Here is an 18,551-nt window from a genome sequence, read left to right on the forward strand (position 1 = left end):
ATACCGATACAAAGTACTCACGCTCCAGCTTACCTAAGGCACGTCTGTGCCTGACGGAATGAGAACCCGGAAAGTTATTCGATTTCAACACTGACCAGGTCCGTCCCGCTCTCCAAGGTCCAAACACCAAGCACCAAACACCACGATGCCCTGCCACCTGGGAATCGGTTCAAGACCCGATGTCATCTCAATACCCCCGTGTAGCTGTACGGATGGCTTCTTGTCCCATCTTGTGCCACGCACCGAGATGAAGCTTGGCCACCGCCAATGACCACTAAGGGGAGCAGCTCGCTCGGCTCGCCAGAGGCCGGATCGTATCACCAACACACAACTCATCTGAGAAGGCGATTTTCATCCGTCTGTGTCTGCAATCAACAACTTGTCCAGGTGTCTGTTCGACTGGTTCTTATATGCAAGCAAGAAACAGCTACCTCGCCCTCAGCAAAGTTTGGCAGCTCCCTGCGGCTCCCAAACTGCCTCGCCGTCACCTAAGTTAGTCATCTGCTTGGAAACACCCGTCACAAGTTCCGTGGCACAAGCCGCTGGCAACGCAACCTGCTGTTCCAACCAAGCTCCTTCGCACAACATCTGATACCCCTTTCATCGCCGCGATTGGCTTTCCTGCTCAAAGGAGCGTCAAACTCTCGGCACGCCAAGAAAGGGACACGCAAACCATTACACCTCTCGAAAGGTCAACTCTGCCACTAAACTAAGGCGGTGGTTGGGCTCTGCCAACAAACAGCCCGTTCTACTCCAACGAATCATTGGATATGCGCAGCCGTTCCCGGGACTGCCGGCGGTAGCTAAGGTTAAGTACCTCGAGCGATAGCGCCGCTCGGGGGATGTGGAGGAGGGACATCCCACCCGTTCCGAACCATCCCGCGTTTTCAGCCTCTAAACCCCCGGAACCGCGCGGCCACCGACTGCTGCGGAGACGGCCTGTGGAGATTCCCGTCCCGGCGGCTGTGCAATACTGTGAGGGTTACTGTCAACTGGCAGCGGCTACTGAGGACTGCTGTAGTTTTGAACGGCTCTCTCCTAGCAATGGCTTCGGTCATCAGGATATATCGGGGACGATGAACGCCGGCCAAAATGTACGGTCATGAAAAAGTTGGCAAGTTGTGGACTTTCCGCTCGCCGATCAGGATCGGCAACGTGCACGCATCAGACAGATGTGACCGGCAGATCCTGGACGGGAGCGCATCCTAATTTTGCGGGCAGCGATGCAACGGAACACCACTCTCTTGGACCTCACGCGAACGGGTGACCCAGGAACGTTTTCTGCAAAACATGGAGACCAAGCATGATGTATCCCGAGCGCTGTGCAACTAGCAGCCTCGGGGACTCGTTGATGACCCGACTAGAGCTCCTCACAAAAGGGCCAGCTGTGTAATGTTATTGGCTGGCCGGTGACGACTACCCACGAGAACACCAGGAACGCTCGAATGTCAACACAGCCTCAATCGGCCATGGTAAGGCGGGCCATGCGGGGATCCACCGCGGAAAGTTGGGTCCACAATGCTGTTTGTATGGATGTTTACGGATGCAATGTTGGCTGAGAAGCGACGAAACGAGAGCGAGATGATGGATAGGGGCGCGTTTCTCCGCCATTCTGTCAATAAGTCTCCGGACTCCCGTGACGATATGAGTTTGTTGACCCCAAGGTGGGCACAGGCTCGCCGATAATTTGATGTATTCCAGCTGCTGCAGTATTGCCAAGCAGTGACTGCGCAGCAAGCTGTGTTCGACCCGGCCATGAAAACTCAGCTCATCGGGGCAGCTCTGTCAACGGCGAAAAGATGTTCGGCAGATGATCAAGAGCCATACTTGATACTTGGCCTTGGCTTGGATGAGCTTGACACTAATGACCTCGCGCCAACAACCTTCAAAGCCCAAGCCCATTCGAGTAGCTTAGCTTGCCAGCCGTACCTGCTTTGCTAGGCTTCACCACCGCCGGGTAAGCAGTCATCATTCCCCCGTCTTTTACGACGCTCTCGTTGTGGCAATCCGGGCACTTGCAGATTGGGCGGATTGTCTAGAGTTCGGGTACCATAAGACGGCACGGCTTGGCAACACAGCCTATGGCAATGAGTTGCACAGAGACACACATCAGAGCGGCACAACTTAGCAAGTAGATGGTGGGTGTGTGTGTGGGATGGCCGCCGCACAGCAAAGCAAGAAGCGGAAACTTGGGGCACGCGTGTCTTTTACTACTGGCCAGGAAGGCCCAGGAAGGTGATTGTGGCTTTCTCCTACAATACAATCCTTTTGCTCCCAACCGGCACTCCAGGGACTACCTAAGCAAAATGCAGATGGGCTGCAGGTAGGTAGGGTGCCTTAATAAGTTCAGGGCTGGCGGATGACGGTTGAGGAGCGCGGGATGGGATGGGATGGGAACCATGATTCGGGCAACAAGTGCCCCGTGGCGGTTCAACACGATTTGGGGCGGATTGGGGGAATGGAAAGGATGAGACATACGGCTGCCGGCGCAATCGGTGCCGTTACCGCCATCCGATGTTTGAACGGTTGATGCTTTATTGATTTCCCCCCTCTTCCACGTCTTTTCTTGACTTCTCAAACGTGGAGGTGCGTAAGACATGATGTAAGTAGCTGACGATGACTTTGATGACAGATACTCTCAACTCAATACCTACCTTACATTTGGGGAGGTTCCGGAAATGGGGGAACTTGAATCGAGAATGGGAAACATGGAACACTAGGAGTTGAGAATCATCAAAGTCGGTTATCGACGTCTGAAGAAACCTTGGCGACGAATTGGTGTTTTTGTTTTCGTTATTTTCTTTTTCTCTGTTCAAAATTCAAGCTACCGTCTTTGCGCCAGGAACTTGGAACTGCCCAGGACAAGGGGCGGAGGACGGGGGGCAGGAGGGAAACAGATCGGGAGTACCTTATTTTAGAAAACTGGGCGCCGCCCCCGGAGGTCGGGTACGTTAGCTCAACCGTCAGCGGTAAAACGTCCGTTCAAAGGGTGTCTTTGGGGACGGAGCCCGTATTTGAGATCCTCGCTGCCAACTAAATGGTTTAGCATTCTTTGAGTTGGTATATACGTCAAGCGGGATAATGGCCATCTTTCTTAAGAGACCTGTAGTTTTCGTGATCTCGGTCTCGTCTTGCACGTCTGCTACGGCAGACGGAGCAGACGTCGAAGAGAACATGGGATCGCGATTCTGGAATAGGTGTATCATACAGCATAGCCTTCCAGGCCCAAGACCCGGTCCCCTTCCCAATCCAGGGCTCATCGAGGCCAAAATCAATTCATCGGACAGCTCAGGGTAAGGTAGCAGCATCCGTCGTACCTTGGACTAGACAAAGTTCCGCCTGTCTGTCATCGCTCCGCATGATGGCGTGGGATCACAGACTGGTTCGTGCGAGACAGAGTCATTGACTGCTGAACCAGCACCCGGAGCCGGCAGGTTTGGACCTGCTTGCCTTCCCCTCCCTAGCCGCAGCAATAGAAGAGCATTTTGCAACCAGCAATCCAGGACTACGTCTGATAGGGATGCCGGCAGTCTGTACTGATACTCTGCAGAGAAGAGATTGGGGGGGGGGGGGGTGCTAGGACTCGCCTGGACCGGACTGCCAGTTGGGGGCTGGGTGAAGGGTCTAGGCCGGACGGGCCTCGACTCTAGAAACGGTGCCATCCGTGTCATCGTCCCTTTTTTTTTTTCTTTCTTGTGGTGTTGTAGCTTGTTCCCTGTGGACCAAAAGGTACCAAGGCATTTGCTGTGCCACAACACGCACCGCTTGGCGCACCGCACTTTTGTTAGGTTCAACCGTCATGGACAGACAGAGATCAGAACTCTCCCCGAGAGGGGATTGAGTTGAGGTAACCCGCACTGCCCTGACTGAGAGCACCCGTTCTCAGGGTAGCTTCCGTGGTGGACTTTGTCCCGGGCTTGTGTTTCTTGCTGGCTGCAAGGTACGGATACGTATGGTGATTGGCAAACATTTGACAAAGTATAGACGATTCTGGTTGCTGTGCCTGGCCGAGGTACTTTACTGGGCTGCTGCTCTCATCGTCTCTTACAAAAGTCCCTGAACATTGTTGTGTTATTTTCTTACTCGTTCTACTCGAGCCATCTTGGAGAACACTCCTGGAAAAGGATCAACTCGCCAAGATCCAGAAAGTAGCAAGAAACAAAACAAGCTTGGCAAAGCAGTCCATCGGCCGTCAGTCGACTGGAACGGTGGGATACCGCCTTCACCTCGCGCTCGCCCGTCTGGGTGCTCCGTCCTCCGTACCCCGGGCCACATTTTCTTCTCGAGTTCCCCTCCCCCTTTGGCCCGTCTGGCTGTCTATCATTTAGCTCCGGCTCCAGCAGTTCTTCCTAGTCCTACGAATACATACTCCGTACTGTGTAGATATTCCTATTAGTAGCTTTACGGAGTACTACGGGTGGGCATACCTATATACCTACTTGGGTCCGGTTTCCCTTGCCATTTCTTCAACGCGCGATTACCCCCGTGGAATTTCTTCAGCTCGTATTCCCAGCCAGCTGCAACGCCCGGCCTCAACCAAGTTCCTCTTCACTTCCTACCTGTAGTACCCATAGGACATTCCCATCGGCCTGCACTGACCCTCCAGTCTGGTCCGTTTCTTTCCAGCTGCATCTTCTCCTCCACCTCACCCGACTCCATTTCCAATCCATTCCCACCAGCAGCTTTAAGCTCACTGTCGTCGTCCACCACAAATCCACGACCACCACAACTTCTTCCTCCTCTCCCCTTCTTCTTCTTCATCTTCTTTTCCACTTCCTCCCGACATATCCGCCCATTACTCACTCCGCATTTCCACTTCCAAATCCATCTCCACCCACGCCGAAAAGGAGACGACGGATTTGATCCCACGCACCCACCTCCTCAAACACAAAACATTGTTTACTGGCACATCCCATCCGTCGCTTCTCCGCCCCCGACGTTGCTACCGCTCCCCCGATACGACCCTGCGACGTACGGATCCCAAAAAGACGAACCCACCGATCGCCACTATCGACGACCTCGTCGAATACCTCGATCGAAGCGCCCACGATATTTTCTTGGGCCTCTTCTCGACCTTCCCGACGCCGCAGTACCCAACGTTGCAAATAGATTCGGACGAACCCCGATCCACCCATCAATTGACCTCGGGTCGCCCATCCTTTACTCCACGATCCTCCCGCCCGATTCACGACCACAGCCGCAGCGATGGCAGCAGCAAATCCCACCAACGTTATTCGGAGGTACGTCGCCTGTTCGATTCCCGTTGATTTGAGCACGCATCGGTTTTTGCTGCTCGGTACACCCTCAGCTCGCCATGCGCAAAGCTAGCAACCTCTCTGCCTGCCTCTGCCTGCCTCTGCTGAGCCAGGCAGCCTGATCTCCGTGCCCCGTCCATCTGTTCTGACTTACTGACATGCTGCCTCCAGGAAACTCGTCATTGTAGGGGACGGTGCTTGCGGAAAGACTAGTTTGCTTAGCGTCTTCACACTTGGATATTTCCCTACCGTATGTTCACTCCAATAATCCCCCCCTGTGGTCTGACCTTGAGTCTGAGGATCTTTGCTAACGATTGGTGTCTGCAGCACTACGTGAGTGCCACCAGCGACTCCTCTCGCCCCTAGAACGAAATCTGACGAGACTTAACCCCTAGATTCCTACCGTCTTCGAGAACTACGTGACAGACTGCAGAGTAGATGGAAAGTCGGTGCAGCTTGCGCTATGGGATACCGCCGGACAGGAGGACTACGAACGGCTACGTCCCCTGGCCTACTCCAAGGCTCACGTTATTCTCGTCGGCTTCTCCATCGATACACCCGATTCTCTCGACAACGTAAAGCACAAGGTGGGTTTCGAAACGGGTCTCGTCCCTTGATGCAAACCTACGGTCCGGCAGCTGACAATTGGGCTACAGTGGGTGGAGGAGGTTACGCGACTCTGCGAAGGCGTCCCCATCATTCTGGTTGGCTTGAAGAAGGATCTCCGCGAAGATCCTGTAGCGATTGAGGAAATGCGAAAGAAGTCGATGCGCTTCGTCACACATCAAGAGGGCGATGCTGCCGCCAAGGAGATTGGCGCACGGAAATACTTGGAATGCTCCAGTCTGAGCGGCGAGGGTGTCGACGATGTCTTTGAGGCCGCTACTCGTGCTGCCTTGTTGACCTTTGAGAAGGGCGAGGGAGGCGGCTGCTGCGTTATTCTGTGAAGGAAGCAACCCCCGTCATTCTCTATTCTGCCTTTCGACCGACAATGAGTGCAGGCACGACGCAGCGAACTGAAGAGACCTGGGCGAAATTTTGCGGAAGTGATCAGGCTGGATCACAGAACCATGAGAATGCAGGCCACTGCAAAAAAAAAAAAAAAAAACCCCCCACGCCGGTTCGATCCAAGAAGCACAAGACAAGCCAGCTCCCATACACAATTGGGCGGCTGGCTACCCAAAAGGCACACACACAATAGGCCAGGGTGGACGTCACTTGGTCGGTACTCTCAGCAAGCTCGCCTGGTCACACCTTTACCACAATCGCAAAAAGCATGCGAATCAACTTTAATCCTCTCTTTTTCTTCCCCTCAGCGGCGTTACAAACAGCAGGAACAGCGCAAACACTCAGCGGAAACGTATTTATGGAGATCTAGGGACTAACCCTTTTTCCTCCATTGTCTGTATTAATAGGACAGCACACTATAGAACGAGCCAAAAGTTCAACAACCAGGAAACTGGTTTTTGGAGCTTTGGAGTATCCCCATTTTGCTCCCTGTCAACGGGAGATGGCAGTCACTTCACGCAATAAAACTGATTAAAAGTTTCAAAAGAGGCATTCCAACCATTGATTAGTGACATGTGTTTTTGTTTTCCCATTTAATACACTAGTTGATACAACAGACAGTATGCTACAGGTACAGCGGAATGACACAAGAGACGCCGAGCTCAAAATAGTCGTACACGGCCAATGAGCAGACTCCTCAACGTGTCCACCCCTTTCCTCTCACCCACTACTCCTTTTTCCATCCCCTTTATTTTTCCTCAGTATTGCCCGCGTCAGAAATAACAGGTCTATCGCTTCCACTCGTGATTCCACGCCTGCCGGGCAGGTGTCTCACTCTGGTAGCGCGCGTATTCAATAGGCACGGCATTGGGTCCATAGACGCCCTTCTTCTCTTGGGCGACGCGGTACAGCCACCCTTCCTCCCTGGTTCCCGGTCCGGCACTGGTGCGGAGCTGCTCGTTGGCGGTGTACATGCTCTGCTGGATGCGGAGGAGCTCCCTCTCGCGGGCTTCACGTTGCTGGCGCTGGAGAAGAAGCCAGGCGCGGTGAATGGTCCAATGGCGGAGGTGACGGTTACGGGCCATGCGCAGCGCCGGGGGCGCCTCGGCGAAGAGGTGCTGACGGATGTTTGCTATGCGAGCGATGTACTCTGGGTTGATAATGCTGTCTGACTTGGCTTTGCGGGCTGCGAGGGGGGCTGTGGTTGAGAGGGAGCGGGTTGTCGTGGTGGCCATTGTGGCGGCGGGTGTTGACATGGTGAGGGTTTGGCGGAGGCCGCTGCGGAGGGGTGCGAAGGAGGCCATGGTTGTGGTTTTGGGGATGATGTAGCTTGAATCACAGCTTGAGTCGAGGTTGGGGTATCAATCGGCGACAGGATCGGACGTGGGAGGTGTCGGGCGGTGTTTTGGGTGACGACCTCGTCGTCTCTTCAGCGGAGGTTCGGCGGGAGTCTCGTTCCTTTCTGTGCGCTGCTGTTGACGGTGCCTCCTGCGCGTGAATCCTGAGACGACTATCTCGGGCTGGATATCGTCTGCAGATACAGTCCGGTGGTCAACTACAGGACTGCGTTCGGCTTCGGGTTCCGGATCGTCGAGGAGCCGTAATTTGATCCGGTGGTGCGCGGCAATGACCTCGTCGGGGATCGGACCGTTGGCGAACACGTTGTCGTTGTTGTCGAGGAGGAACTGAGGCGGTGCTATTCGAAGGAAGAGAACGCCGACGTCGGGGTGGTGTCTTCCCGTGTAAGTTGAGTAGAGGCTTTTGATTGACTGCGCCGAGGGGAGCGTCGTTAGCAAGGTGTTGGTCAATCGGTGAAGCTTGATGGGAAATTTTGGGAATGGGGAATGGGATATGGAGGATGGTTTATCCGGGCTCTGCAAGTTGGCTTGTGCCTGCAGATAGGTAGGACTCAGGGAGTCGGGTGGATGGGATGGGGGAGTTAAGACCCCTGCATGGCGTGACATTCTAGCGGACCCCGTTTAGGTACGTATCCGTTCAATGGGAAGTCATCCATGATCAACTACACCATTCCCAATTCCCAAGCAAACCATCCTTCACGACAAGAGGGCAAGGAAGGAAGGGGTCTGGCGATTCGAAAGAAACTTCGGCTTACCTCGCAAATTGATGCATCATACACCAATGCAACGTCGTACTCCTTCTGCTCAAAGACGAGCTCTTTGGCCTCCCTTTCTTCTTCCGCTTCGTGTAATTCCGCAAAGTTTCTCAACACCAAACCTGGTGATGCCAATACCGGAGTCCTGTCGAACGACAGGAGTTCCATGATGGGCGCAAGGCTTCTCATCAGGCTCGTACGGTCGCGGGTTGTATCTCTGGACCAGAGTTTGTTGGCGTCGGTGCAGATGTCCCAGGCGAGCCAGGCAAACTCCTGTATGACGGGGCTGGTGCCGAGGAAGTACGCGTATGTCGCTGGGAGGCCTTCACCAAATTTCAAGATCCAAGAGAAGCAAACCCTCAAGATGAGCTCGTCGGATGAGTTGTCAACGCAGTTGAGCATCTCGACGCACTCTTCCGGAAACTCAAGAGAGGGGGAGAACGCGATGAGGGTGACGAGCTGTGCGAGAACCTTTGGAAGGAGGATCTGCAAGCGCAGTACATCTTCCTTAGGGTCTCGAGGGACCCGGCCACGGTAGTCGAAGTCCCGCCCATCGTAGGAGAAGATTGGGTCTCCCGCTGCGTGGCCGAGGAAGTACCTCGTGCAGCTCAGCGACTTGGCGACCCTGAGTATATTACTCTCTCGTCCCTCCGCTTCCCCCGTCTCCTGCATATTCAGACCTGGATCCTCGTCTAGCGTCTTATCCTCGTCAGAGACGACCGGCGAGGGGCTTCCCCCTCTAGACAGTGCAGTCGGCGGGTTGCTGCTCATGTCTAGCTCGAGCCACACCTGGTCCCAGTGGACCTCGTTCTGGCACATGTTCATCTGTACCTGGAGGCGTCGTCGCTGCTCCTGGAGCCGCAGTGCTGTGGGCTTGACGAGCTGCTCATCCGCCCTCCATAATGGGTTCGCATCTGGGTTGAGGTAGTCCACCGTAAGGCCTATACGATCCCAGAGATCGAGTATGGAGTCCTCAATAGCGATCTGCTGGCTCCGTGAGATTTGCAAGGCCAAGAGCGCGGTATTGCAGAGGTTGTTGATATCGGCACGGGTTGTCTGCCAGATGTTTCGGAGGTTGTGCTTGTCGAGAAAGGCGTTCCAGTTCCGATTGAGGTTGGCGTCTCCCGGAGGTATGTTGAATGGGCCTGGAAGGCCTAAAGAGGACATGATGAAGTTTATTGGATGTTTGTTAGTGGATGTTAGTAAGTAGATATCGGTGTTGTCGCCGGTGCTATTGATGGTGACGATGATGACGGCGAAGTTGATGCTGATGATATGCAACGATGATGACGGGCAAGGTGATGATGGAGCTGCTGGCAAACAGTCGGCTCTGTTCTTGTCGAGTTTACATGCTTGATGGATTGGGAAAGGAACAGTCGGGAGTGATACTCATCAGGTCCTTCGTTTCGGAGAAAGATCATGCTTCGGAGAAAGACCATACCATCACTTCCTGCCTTGCTGTGGATGGCCGTCGGGGCACTTGATGACTTCCCAGTTTGGCTGACATTCGGCGCCGAAGGGCCACTGCTGTTTCTACCAATTCAGGTTGTCTCATTCATTCGTGGTATTCAACACGATTGCTAGGTGACCTCGTCATTCAAATCGATCGATCACGGAGGCTGGGCATGGTCCCAGCTAGATCAGATCGCCTACAACCACTATAAGAAAGATTAGGGCGTCGAATACAACATCTTTCACTCTGGTTTCAATGACATCAACTTGGAATTGCTGTCCAAATCCTTTTCTCCTGCTATCATGTTGCTTTGCCCCATCAGTATATTTTGGTTGTCACGGAAGACCCTCAAAGCATGTGTTGCACTTGAGCGGAGTCAAGGTCGACCCTTTGAGCCTCGTTAACCATTGCTTGATGCTCGTACAAGCAGAAAGATAGCTCGTAGTCTTTGAAGAAAGGCATCCATTGCCACAACTAGAACGCATCCCAAGAGACCCTCATGTCTGTCCTAAATTGGAACTATCAAAGCCCTTTGCCTGTACCATATTTCCAGGCCACCCACAAAGCCTACCACTTGCTACTCTGGTGAATTCAATACCAACTATGGAGACTCTGCAGATGGTAGTCATTCTGATCAAGTTATTGCCTGACAGAAGCTGCCACCACATCTAGCGGCTTTCTGATCTCGACAAACCGAGAGCTCCTTTGGTACGTGCGGGCCTTTCAATCGCTCATCCGTCCCAAGAGCCGGTTTGCCGGTGCCAGCTGCCTCCCCGCATAACCCACCGGCGCGCTAGGTAGTAGATCCGGCTTCATGTGGTGATGAGGCCGAGGATACAGCTACCATGGAAACCACTCTTCCATGTCAATGTCCATGCAAACAAAAAGCTAGCCATCTTAAAGTCAATGCTTCCTCTTCTCCAATTCCCATCCTTGGAAATCAGGACCCCATCATTTCTCGAGAGAAACTTGGGGCATAAATCCCTGACTCGAAGCAGCACATGTCACAGAACCTGCAAAAGGACGTCCAACTGAACTACTTTAGGTGTTTACCGGAATTCTTCCCGAAGTCTCCACGATCTTGATTCCGCGTCTCTCCGAGCCCGATCCGGAACCACCACAGCAACTCATCATGAGCTTTCGCTTCAACCCAACCGCTGTGCACGCTTACACTCATGAGAACTTGGCCGATTTGACTGGGGGGAACATGGCAGTCGTAAGATGGAAGCACACGCCAGACGCCTCGTCGTTCGACGACGACGCGGCTTTTGAAACTGTTCGCGGGACCATTATGTCGGAGACCAACGACCCGCAGAGGCTACGCAAAGTCGCGGTTGAGATTGCGGGCCTACTGCCGGCACATCGGCCTTCTGACGATGTCCTCAAGTCAGTGTGGAAGATGTTTGTGGGGTTGGCGCAGCAGACACCCTCGGGGAATATCGCAATGCTGGATCTGGTGGTGATCCTCGACCATTTGGCTCTATCGCCTAGAACATCGGCTACGGTAATGGTGGTGAGTTCCAAGGTTGAATTTAATTACACACTACTGGTTCTGATTCCTTTTGTAGGATGGCTTCGAGCAGTTAAGTCGTCTTCACGGCCTGAATCAAGTCATCAGAGACTGCATGACCTGTGAGTCTCACACTTGCCATCAAATCTCAAACCTGGAGTCACCCCTCAATGATCACGGTTACTCACATGAATCAACCTCCCAAAGCACCGTACCAATCCACAAACAGGATTGAAACCCTCACCCGCTGGGTGAACCTCAACGCCTTCGCCTCTCTCCTCTGGTCCTACAACCTCATCGACGGCCGAGACCACGCCATCCAGCAGCTCCGCACCACCTTCGAGGACCGCCGCTCGTCAGACGCAAGCGACCGCGACGGCGCCGACGCGCGGCTCATGGCTGCTGCGCAGTGGGCTATTCACTCGTGTCAGAGACTATATCATCTCTCCGTGAGGTCTGAGGCAACGTCACCGTCGGAAGAACAACAGCAAGCTCCTACTAGTGGGGGAGCAGGGACGGGAGAACCCAATGGGAAGAAGGCGAGGAAGAGTAGCAGTAGCGATGAGAGATGGAAGTGCGGGCCGCGGTTTAAGGGCCGCGCGGGGTTCTCGTTTAGGAGGTGGGAGTTTTGGCAGCAGGCTTTTGAGGAGGCCAAGGAGTATGGGGAATGTGGGATTGAGGCGAAGGTCGAGGCTGGGGCGGCGGCCGGTATGATGGAGAAGGTTTTGTATGCTGGGTTCGAGAATTAGAAAGTGAGGTTTTGTTGGCTGTTTTGTTATTGTAGATGCGTTAAAAGGACTGTGGAGTTATGAGTAAGGCTCGAGTTGTTGCGAAAATTACGTGGTCGTGCAGATGACACCTAGTAGACATCATGCAGAGAACTGAAGGCTGGAAATTTCCCAGTGATCTTGACCCAGGGCCGTCAGGTCTGGGGTTGATCGTTCTAGTTAGATTCGGAAAGCGTCACAGTCTGAGGTAACTTAGTTTACGATAATGAAGAAGCAAAAGGTTATCCGCTGATTGTGTGTTTTTCTCACTATTATTCAAACCATCTGACGTGAAAAGCATCAGGGGCTGGGAGCAGTGTACAGCCCTATATCTGGCTCCTCATTCATCATCTCTCCTTCACACGAATAACGGGGAGGCTCCACAGAATGAAAAGTTATATCGGCATTTTGAAGTGGTTTAACATGAGAATTTAGAAAGAGAAATTACTCCGATTTGATTGTCTGTCTATATGGTATTTCCACCTAAACCCCTGTGCTCTAGACGTCATCATAATCATCATCTTGTCCTGAGCGCCGCCGCGGGGTAGTAACAAAGCAGTATAACCCCTAGCCACTTCGTTCGCCTCTGTAGCGTCCTCGGCGACCCCGAAATGTACAACCTAGAAAATGAAAAAAAAAAAAAAAAAAGTAGGCCCATTGGGGGTATCTTGTAGTCTATAGTTTTCGATCCCGACCTTAACCAACAAAGAAATGCAAAGAGAAAAAAGAAGTCTATGAAGCTGCGCCACCACCCATGAAGTCATGTCATGTAAAGCGTTAGGTAATACACATCTCCAGGTTTGTATGGACAAAGGAAATGTAGAGTATAGTGCACAGAGACAGCGTGTTGTCTCAGATCCACCCAGGCAAAGCCTTCTCCTCGACCGGTGACGTGACAGGCGACGAACGCCCACGACGCTTGAGGCGCAGGTTCTCGAGGCTCCTCATGCCCCACGAACGAGGACGTTTCGGGGCGGCAGCAGATGTGGGTTGAGGAACCTGAAGCAACGGGCCGAAGCTGCTCTCCTGGTCTTCGGTAGGTTGCGGCGAGGGTGTGAGGTGACGGGAAAAGTCGCCGAAAGACCGACGCTGTTGCTGATGCTGTTGCTGTTGAGACATGGCATCGATCCAGGGAGAGATGGGGTTCTGCAGCATATTCGTCGTCGCCCCGCTGCCCGGCATGAACATGGGGTCGAAGAGCTGCTCATCCTCGGGCGGGCCCAGCACGACGTCCGTAGACCAGGCGTCGCGCTCGGGGATGACGAGAGGGGTGCCCGGGTGCGGGTAGGCCAGGGAATCCGGCTCCTCGGGGATAGAGCGCGGCGGCGGGTGCGAAACGGTAGCGAGCTTGACGGGGAAGAGGTTGCGGCGGAGGGCGAACATGGTCATTGCCGATGGCGACTGCTCGTCACTGTGCTGCTGGTCGCCTCCGCAAACAACGTCGCGGAGCTCGCCGTGGTTTCTCCCTTCGCCTGCGAGCGGGCATCGGGACCGGACGGGCCGCGTTGCTTCGCCGGGAAACTCGGGGGCTGGGTGTTCGGGGGAGGAGAAGCAGGTCTGGCCAAGCGTCCAGGCGGCGTGGAGAATGCGAGGTACATCGGCGAGGTGGCGGCACTCGAGGAGCTTCTTCAAGTCGCCCGAGGAGCGGGGTTGCCAACGGAGTTGGTTGCGGGCGGCTTTGTCCCAGAGCATATGCTTCCACTCGTCTTTGAGGGAGCGTTGGCGGAGGAGGTTCTGCATCTGGTGGTAGTATGTCCACTCTGACGAGACGCCGAGGTTGCAGCTGCTGCTGTTGGCGTTGATGGTGCTGCTGCGCTTGTCAAAGTGGCTGGCGAGGTGGTCAAAGTAGGCGTCAGCCGTTTTGGGGGTCTCGCTGTCGTCCGAGGCCTCGAAGACCTCTTTACAGCCGATGAAGCCGCAAGCGAAGACGACTTGCGCGCAGAGGCCGACCTTGACCTGTTCTGCTGCCGCGATCGCCGCCGCGGGCGGGTATGCTGCCTCACCCTGATGGTGGTCCAGCTTGACGTGGGCGATGTAAGCCTTTTCAAAGTCAAAGATCATGCGGCAGTTATCTTGCGGGCAGACCCAGATGAAGTCGGTGTTGTGGAAGTTTTGGAGGTGCTTCTTGAAGTCGCTCTTTCTGCCGAAGCCGACGTAGACGTCGTGGACGGCGCACATGGGACACTCGATGGGCTTGCGGCCCGCGACGGCACCTGAGGACGGTGACTTCATGCTGGTTGCTGCCTTCTTCTCGCGTGATGAGGTAGAGGAGAGGTGGTGTTCGTTGATGTGGTGATCCTGCCACTCGGAGCCGGAGAGCGAGGGTGTCACCGAGGGCGACATCAGAAACGGAGCATCCGCGGCGTCAGCCCAGGTGGCAGCGGAGACGGCGCCGCCGGGCTGCTGGCTGAAGTAGCTTCCCGACAGGGAGGCGGCGTCGGACCCGCAGAAAGATGCATCTGAGCTGCTCCAGGGGCCGGCGCTATTTGTGAGGGAGGGCGCGCTGTTGTTGCTACCAAAGGTTGATGTAGAGAGGGCCGAGTTCCTCGCCGGGGCGTCCATGTGGTGAGGGTTTCGGTGGTGGTGCTGAGGTGGAGGGCGGAGGGATGTGTAATTGCTGCCGCTTATGTTCCGGAGTGTGGTTTCCAAGCTTCCGGAGCCGTACCGGCCGGCAAGGTCGCATAGAGTTCGGACGTCTTCCGGTGACATGTTTGATGGGCTCCTGCTGGGATACATAATGCGCTCACGGTCCAGTCGCTGCGAGACTGATGGCGGTTTCTATCGTTGCATGAAGCGTCGAGGTGAAGGATAGCGTGTCCAATGGTGTCTGAGGCGTAGTGACTGTTGTTTGAGTTGAGGATGGACAAGTAGACGGAAGGACGTTGATGTTGCGAAGTCTGAAGCGAGAGATGAGGGTGGTTGTTATGTAGTGAATGTCGACTCGACGCGATTCGAGTAGGTATTAGCGGGCGGGAACGTATGACGAGATCCGAATGGCAAAGGAAAAAAGAAATGCGCCAAGGCTAGGCACGAAAGAGCAGCGATTCGACATTTGTATACCATTCCTATGTCTTGCCAAGAGAACTTAACCCGTCACCCCGTCAAAGAAGGCCACGAGGAGGAGACCAAGTCGAGCATGGCCCAAGTCAGGTCGCGAGCTCCAAGAAACGCCAATGAAAAGGCCAATCAATGGAGGAGCCTCGACGAAGGGGGGAACGGCGCTGTCTGACAAGTGGCGACTAGTTCGTTCGGTGGATGTTCTAGTCGACTTCTCTGTGTGCGTAGGTGTAAGGATATGTGTGAGTACGTGTGTGTAAGTGGTGGTTGTCTTGCGCCTCTTGTCGCCTTAGCGCGGGCGCAGGGCTCAGGACTGAGGCCGTTTTTGAGCAACGGTGAAGCAACTCCTGCCTGGGGGTCCTGGGTGGCTATTTGGTAATGGTAATGGCGGGTTACATTCTTCGTCGAGGATGGATCGAAGCAGCCTCAGCCTGATTTCGGGAAGCTCTCTTGAAGTCGGGGAATAGGGTCTCTCAATTCCCGTCCCTCGCCGCACCCACTGTGAAGAAGTTGCTTGCGAAGAGAGTGACAGAAAGCTCATTGTTTACAATAACACTCGTTACTGCGATCCACAACTTTGTCGGACTTCTGCCAAGCTTTCTAGAATAAATCGGATCTTCGGTAGCCTGAATCCATCCCATGGGAGGAAGATGAACGACGGCTCAACCTCAAGCGTCCTGATCCAAGGACCAACCGGGGTAAGCGGCAGCACGGAGATTGAGACAAGAAACGCTGATCTCAACCCATTCCGATGCCGCCTTCCCCCTCTTTTCTTTTCCGAACTATCATCTACGCAGAAGTCGACTTGCGTCGACCACCAGGAACAGCCTCTCTCGACGAACCAAAACACAGCAGAGCCGCCTGCCTCGAGCAGGAGCCCACGCCCTTGCTCGCCATGTCCGGATGACAGGTGCAGGTGGAGAAAAGTCAGAGACACCACAGAGGCAGAGGCAGGGGGAAGGAGAGCGTGTGACTGTGACGGTGACGGGACACACTCGAGTCCTGGCGGGGCTGTGTAGCGCCCAGCTGGGCGAACGAAGTGGAAAGCCAAGACCATTAGCGGGCTTCTAGAATGGCGCTAGAACAAAGGATCTGCGTGACTGTGTTTTTGGTCTGTGATGGGTGAGATTGGTGTGATTGGTAGTGGGCAAGGGTGACGTTCCCCTTGGTTTAGGACGTGAAGGGACATCTCTCTCTGGATGGGGTTGAATTCCATCAACGAGGACCCAGCCGTCGTCGTGTTGGTGTCGCGTCGTTGTAGTTTGCCAAGGGGCAGCTTCTGGTCCGTGGTCAAAATTACAGTCTCGCGTCTTCCGGAGCCGAAGCCCGGGGACGATCCAAATGGTGTCTTCTGTCTGGTTCTCTATCCGAGTCTTTGTCCCCTCGACGACGCCAAAAACAGCCCGAAGGGTATTTCTTTGTTGAGTCCGCGTGGTGCATCGGCCTTCAGAAGTAAACTCGACTCGGGGATTGGGAGAGACATAGGGGCACGATTTGCTATCCCGAACCTTCATGGGCTGGTGCTTCCCTGTCCTCAAGGCTGAAGTGCTTCTCCTCCAGAGGCAAGGTGTGTGGCACTCTTGGTGAAGCATTCGTCTTGCGCTCGTCTCGAGAAGAGGAGAACGGTCAACAGCTAGACAGCCACATCGTACATGCCACATGTCGTACGGATACGGCCGTTGAAAAAATGATCGAGTTGAGTTTCCCCTCATGTTCTGTTTCGTGGGCGTTCGAACTGGCGATGCCACCTGCGTCAGCGGAGAGGCCGACTGCCCTCGGTGCTTCAGCCGCGTTCGCCATTGACTGATGAGCTGTTAAGGCAAGGAGAGAACGCTCCTCGTTCGCTGGCACGCTGGGTTGTCTGACACAACATGGGCCGCCCCCCAGGTCAGAAATGGTTCGCCCCAGACGACTGGGCTCAAATGATTAGGAGAGTGATCTTCCCACCATCGGCGAACCCCGTCCAATCCCACGTCGTGGTCTGCGGTGCACTGAGATGAGGTGAAGAAAGTGGAAAAACCAATATTGCCAAACCCAATTCACACTCGAGGGGAGGATTACAGCGCCTCATTGGACGTCAGACAACATTTACCATGGACAGCTAAGCAGATCACCCATCTGATCTGTTCCATTCCCTCCACCTACCCTCCCATTGCCTCCCTTCTCAACTCAACACTATCGAAAATCAAATCATCAAAGCAATTGTCAAGACTTAACCTCTCTGAGAAGGACAACTCTCAAAAGTAAGTAGTGCCTAATAATCCCCCAACCAGAACAAAGTGCCTCCAACTACCAACACAAGTAATCCTCACCACCTTGCTGAACTCTCCGTCCCAAAATCACCTAGTCCTCGCCTCACCATCACACACGTTCCGACACGGAGACGAACTCAACCAAACTTCCTTCACCCGAGCCGCATCCAACTCGAACATAAACGCCGCGTGTCCCCCTGCCACCCCTCCATCCGTCCCAAAAGGCCCCCAAGAAAACCGTGACGCTTTCCATCTCTCAGGGTCCCCGTTGCCGTAACTATGTAATTCCCGAACTCTTTTCCTCTCCGCCTAGGTAGCAAAATCCCAGCAGCAAGGAACCGCCAAGCAAACCATCCCCCCCTCTTCTCCATCTCCACCAAAGTAGCGTTCTCTCCGTACGGATATCCGCAATGAGAACACGGAGACTCCGCTTAACCATCATCAAGTCCCATAAACCGCACTGACATGTCCATATCTCTCCAAGCCCACCCCCGATCGTAGCTCCACCGACCCCGTACCCGGGGTCCCCAAGAGGCCACGGTCAATCTCCCGTCCGGCCGTCACCCCCGAATCCCTAGCTCCACCACCAAAACAAAACCACCACAACAGCCATCAAGCAAAACATCCCATATCCCAGATCTATTCTCACACACGCACACGACAGTATACTTTCCACGAAGACTTCTCATCGCATACCCGGTCTGCTTCACGACGCTCAATCAAGGCAGGACCCGTTTAGGTTTTCCCTTGTCACAAAGGACGAAAATCCAGAAAACTTAAATTCGCCAGTGGTAACACGACAAAGAGAGAGAGAGAGAGAGAGTAGAAGGCGTCAGCTTTCCCACACGCCGTCCCAGAACCCCAATCCCTTCACATCCCGTCTCATGATCAACATGCCTTTCCTTCCTTCAACCCAAGGAAACGGGTATAGCCGGACGGAGCTATGCGTAAATCCCTGAACCCACCCCCCTTGGCCCCCAACTTCATGCAAATCCAAAATACAAATGCCATGTGTCTGTATGTTCTGTCCTTCTAGCCTTAGCCTCATCCGTGATGATTTTCGTTGTGCGTTCAGCCACTGGCGATCTTGGAGCACCTAGAACCTAGCTAGACGCAAGGCACCTAGAACCCAAGAA

At 54.3% G+C, this 18,551-nt stretch overlaps 5 protein-coding genes across 5 annotated transcripts; 2 read left to right on the forward strand and 3 right to left on the reverse strand.

Moving 5' to 3' along the window:
- Positions 1-4,983: 4,983 nt before the first annotated feature.
- BDP55DRAFT_406345 (GTP-binding protein rho2) lies at positions 4,984-6,210 on the forward strand. Its single transcript, XM_060567337.1, has 5 exons — positions 4,984-5,240; positions 5,427-5,505; positions 5,583-5,588; positions 5,651-5,842; positions 5,912-6,210. The coding sequence occupies exons 1-5, from the start codon at positions 5,206-5,208 to the stop codon at positions 6,200-6,202; spliced, it is 603 nt and encodes a 200-aa protein (XP_060433029.1). The 5' UTR covers positions 4,984-5,205; the 3' UTR covers positions 6,203-6,210.
- An 841-nt stretch (positions 6,211-7,051) lies between these two features.
- BDP55DRAFT_628662 (uncharacterized protein) lies at positions 7,052-7,519 on the reverse strand (the record flags this gene model as incomplete). Its single annotated transcript, XM_060571926.1, has 1 exon — positions 7,052-7,519. The coding sequence occupies one exon, from the start codon at positions 7,517-7,519 to the stop codon at positions 7,052-7,054; it is 468 nt and encodes a 155-aa protein (XP_060433030.1).
- A 105-nt stretch (positions 7,520-7,624) lies between these two features.
- On the reverse strand, positions 7,625-9,543 carry BDP55DRAFT_545763 (uncharacterized protein; the record flags this gene model as incomplete). Its single annotated transcript, XM_060568599.1, has 2 exons — positions 7,625-8,032; positions 8,377-9,543. 2 exons carry the CDS (start codon positions 9,541-9,543, stop codon positions 7,625-7,627), a joined length of 1,575 nt encoding a protein of 524 aa, XP_060433031.1.
- Positions 9,544-10,961: 1,418 nt separating this feature from the next.
- Positions 10,962-12,088, forward strand: BDP55DRAFT_691508 (uncharacterized protein; the record flags this gene model as incomplete). The annotated part of the gene is made up of 3 exons (XM_060576979.1): positions 10,962-11,342; positions 11,398-11,461; positions 11,547-12,088. 3 exons carry the CDS (start codon positions 10,962-10,964, stop codon positions 12,086-12,088), a joined length of 987 nt encoding a protein of 328 aa, XP_060433032.1.
- A 649-nt stretch (positions 12,089-12,737) lies between these two features.
- BDP55DRAFT_604302 (uncharacterized protein) lies at positions 12,738-14,842 on the reverse strand (the record flags this gene model as incomplete). The annotated part of the gene is made up of 2 exons (XM_060571086.1): positions 12,738-13,507; positions 13,547-14,842. 2 exons carry the CDS (start codon positions 14,840-14,842, stop codon positions 12,959-12,961), a joined length of 1,845 nt encoding a protein of 614 aa, XP_060433033.1. The 3' UTR covers positions 12,738-12,958.
- Positions 14,843-18,551: the final 3,709 nt, after the last annotated feature.

This window comes from Colletotrichum godetiae (genome assembly GCF_030913485.1).
Source record: "Colletotrichum godetiae strain CBS 193.32 chromosome Unknown BDP55scaffold_8, whole genome shotgun sequence".
NCBI lineage: Eukaryota > Fungi > Ascomycota > Sordariomycetes > Glomerellales > Glomerellaceae > Colletotrichum > Colletotrichum godetiae.

What these genes read in the sequence shown, in the direction of transcription:
- BDP55DRAFT_406345 (XM_060567337.1), top strand. Translation starts at nt 5,206, where the DNA reads ATGGCAGCAGCAAATCCCACCAACGTTATTCGGAG. An exon ending in CCCACCAACGTTATTCGGAG is followed by an intron (nt 5,241 to 5,426) that starts GTACGTCGCCTG and finishes TGCTGCCTCCAG; the next exon opens with GAAACTCGTCATTGTAGGGG. An exon ending in TCGACAACGTAAAGCACAAG is followed by an intron (nt 5,843 to 5,911) that starts GTGGGTTTCGAA and finishes ATTGGGCTACAG; the next exon opens with TGGGTGGAGGAGGTTACGCG.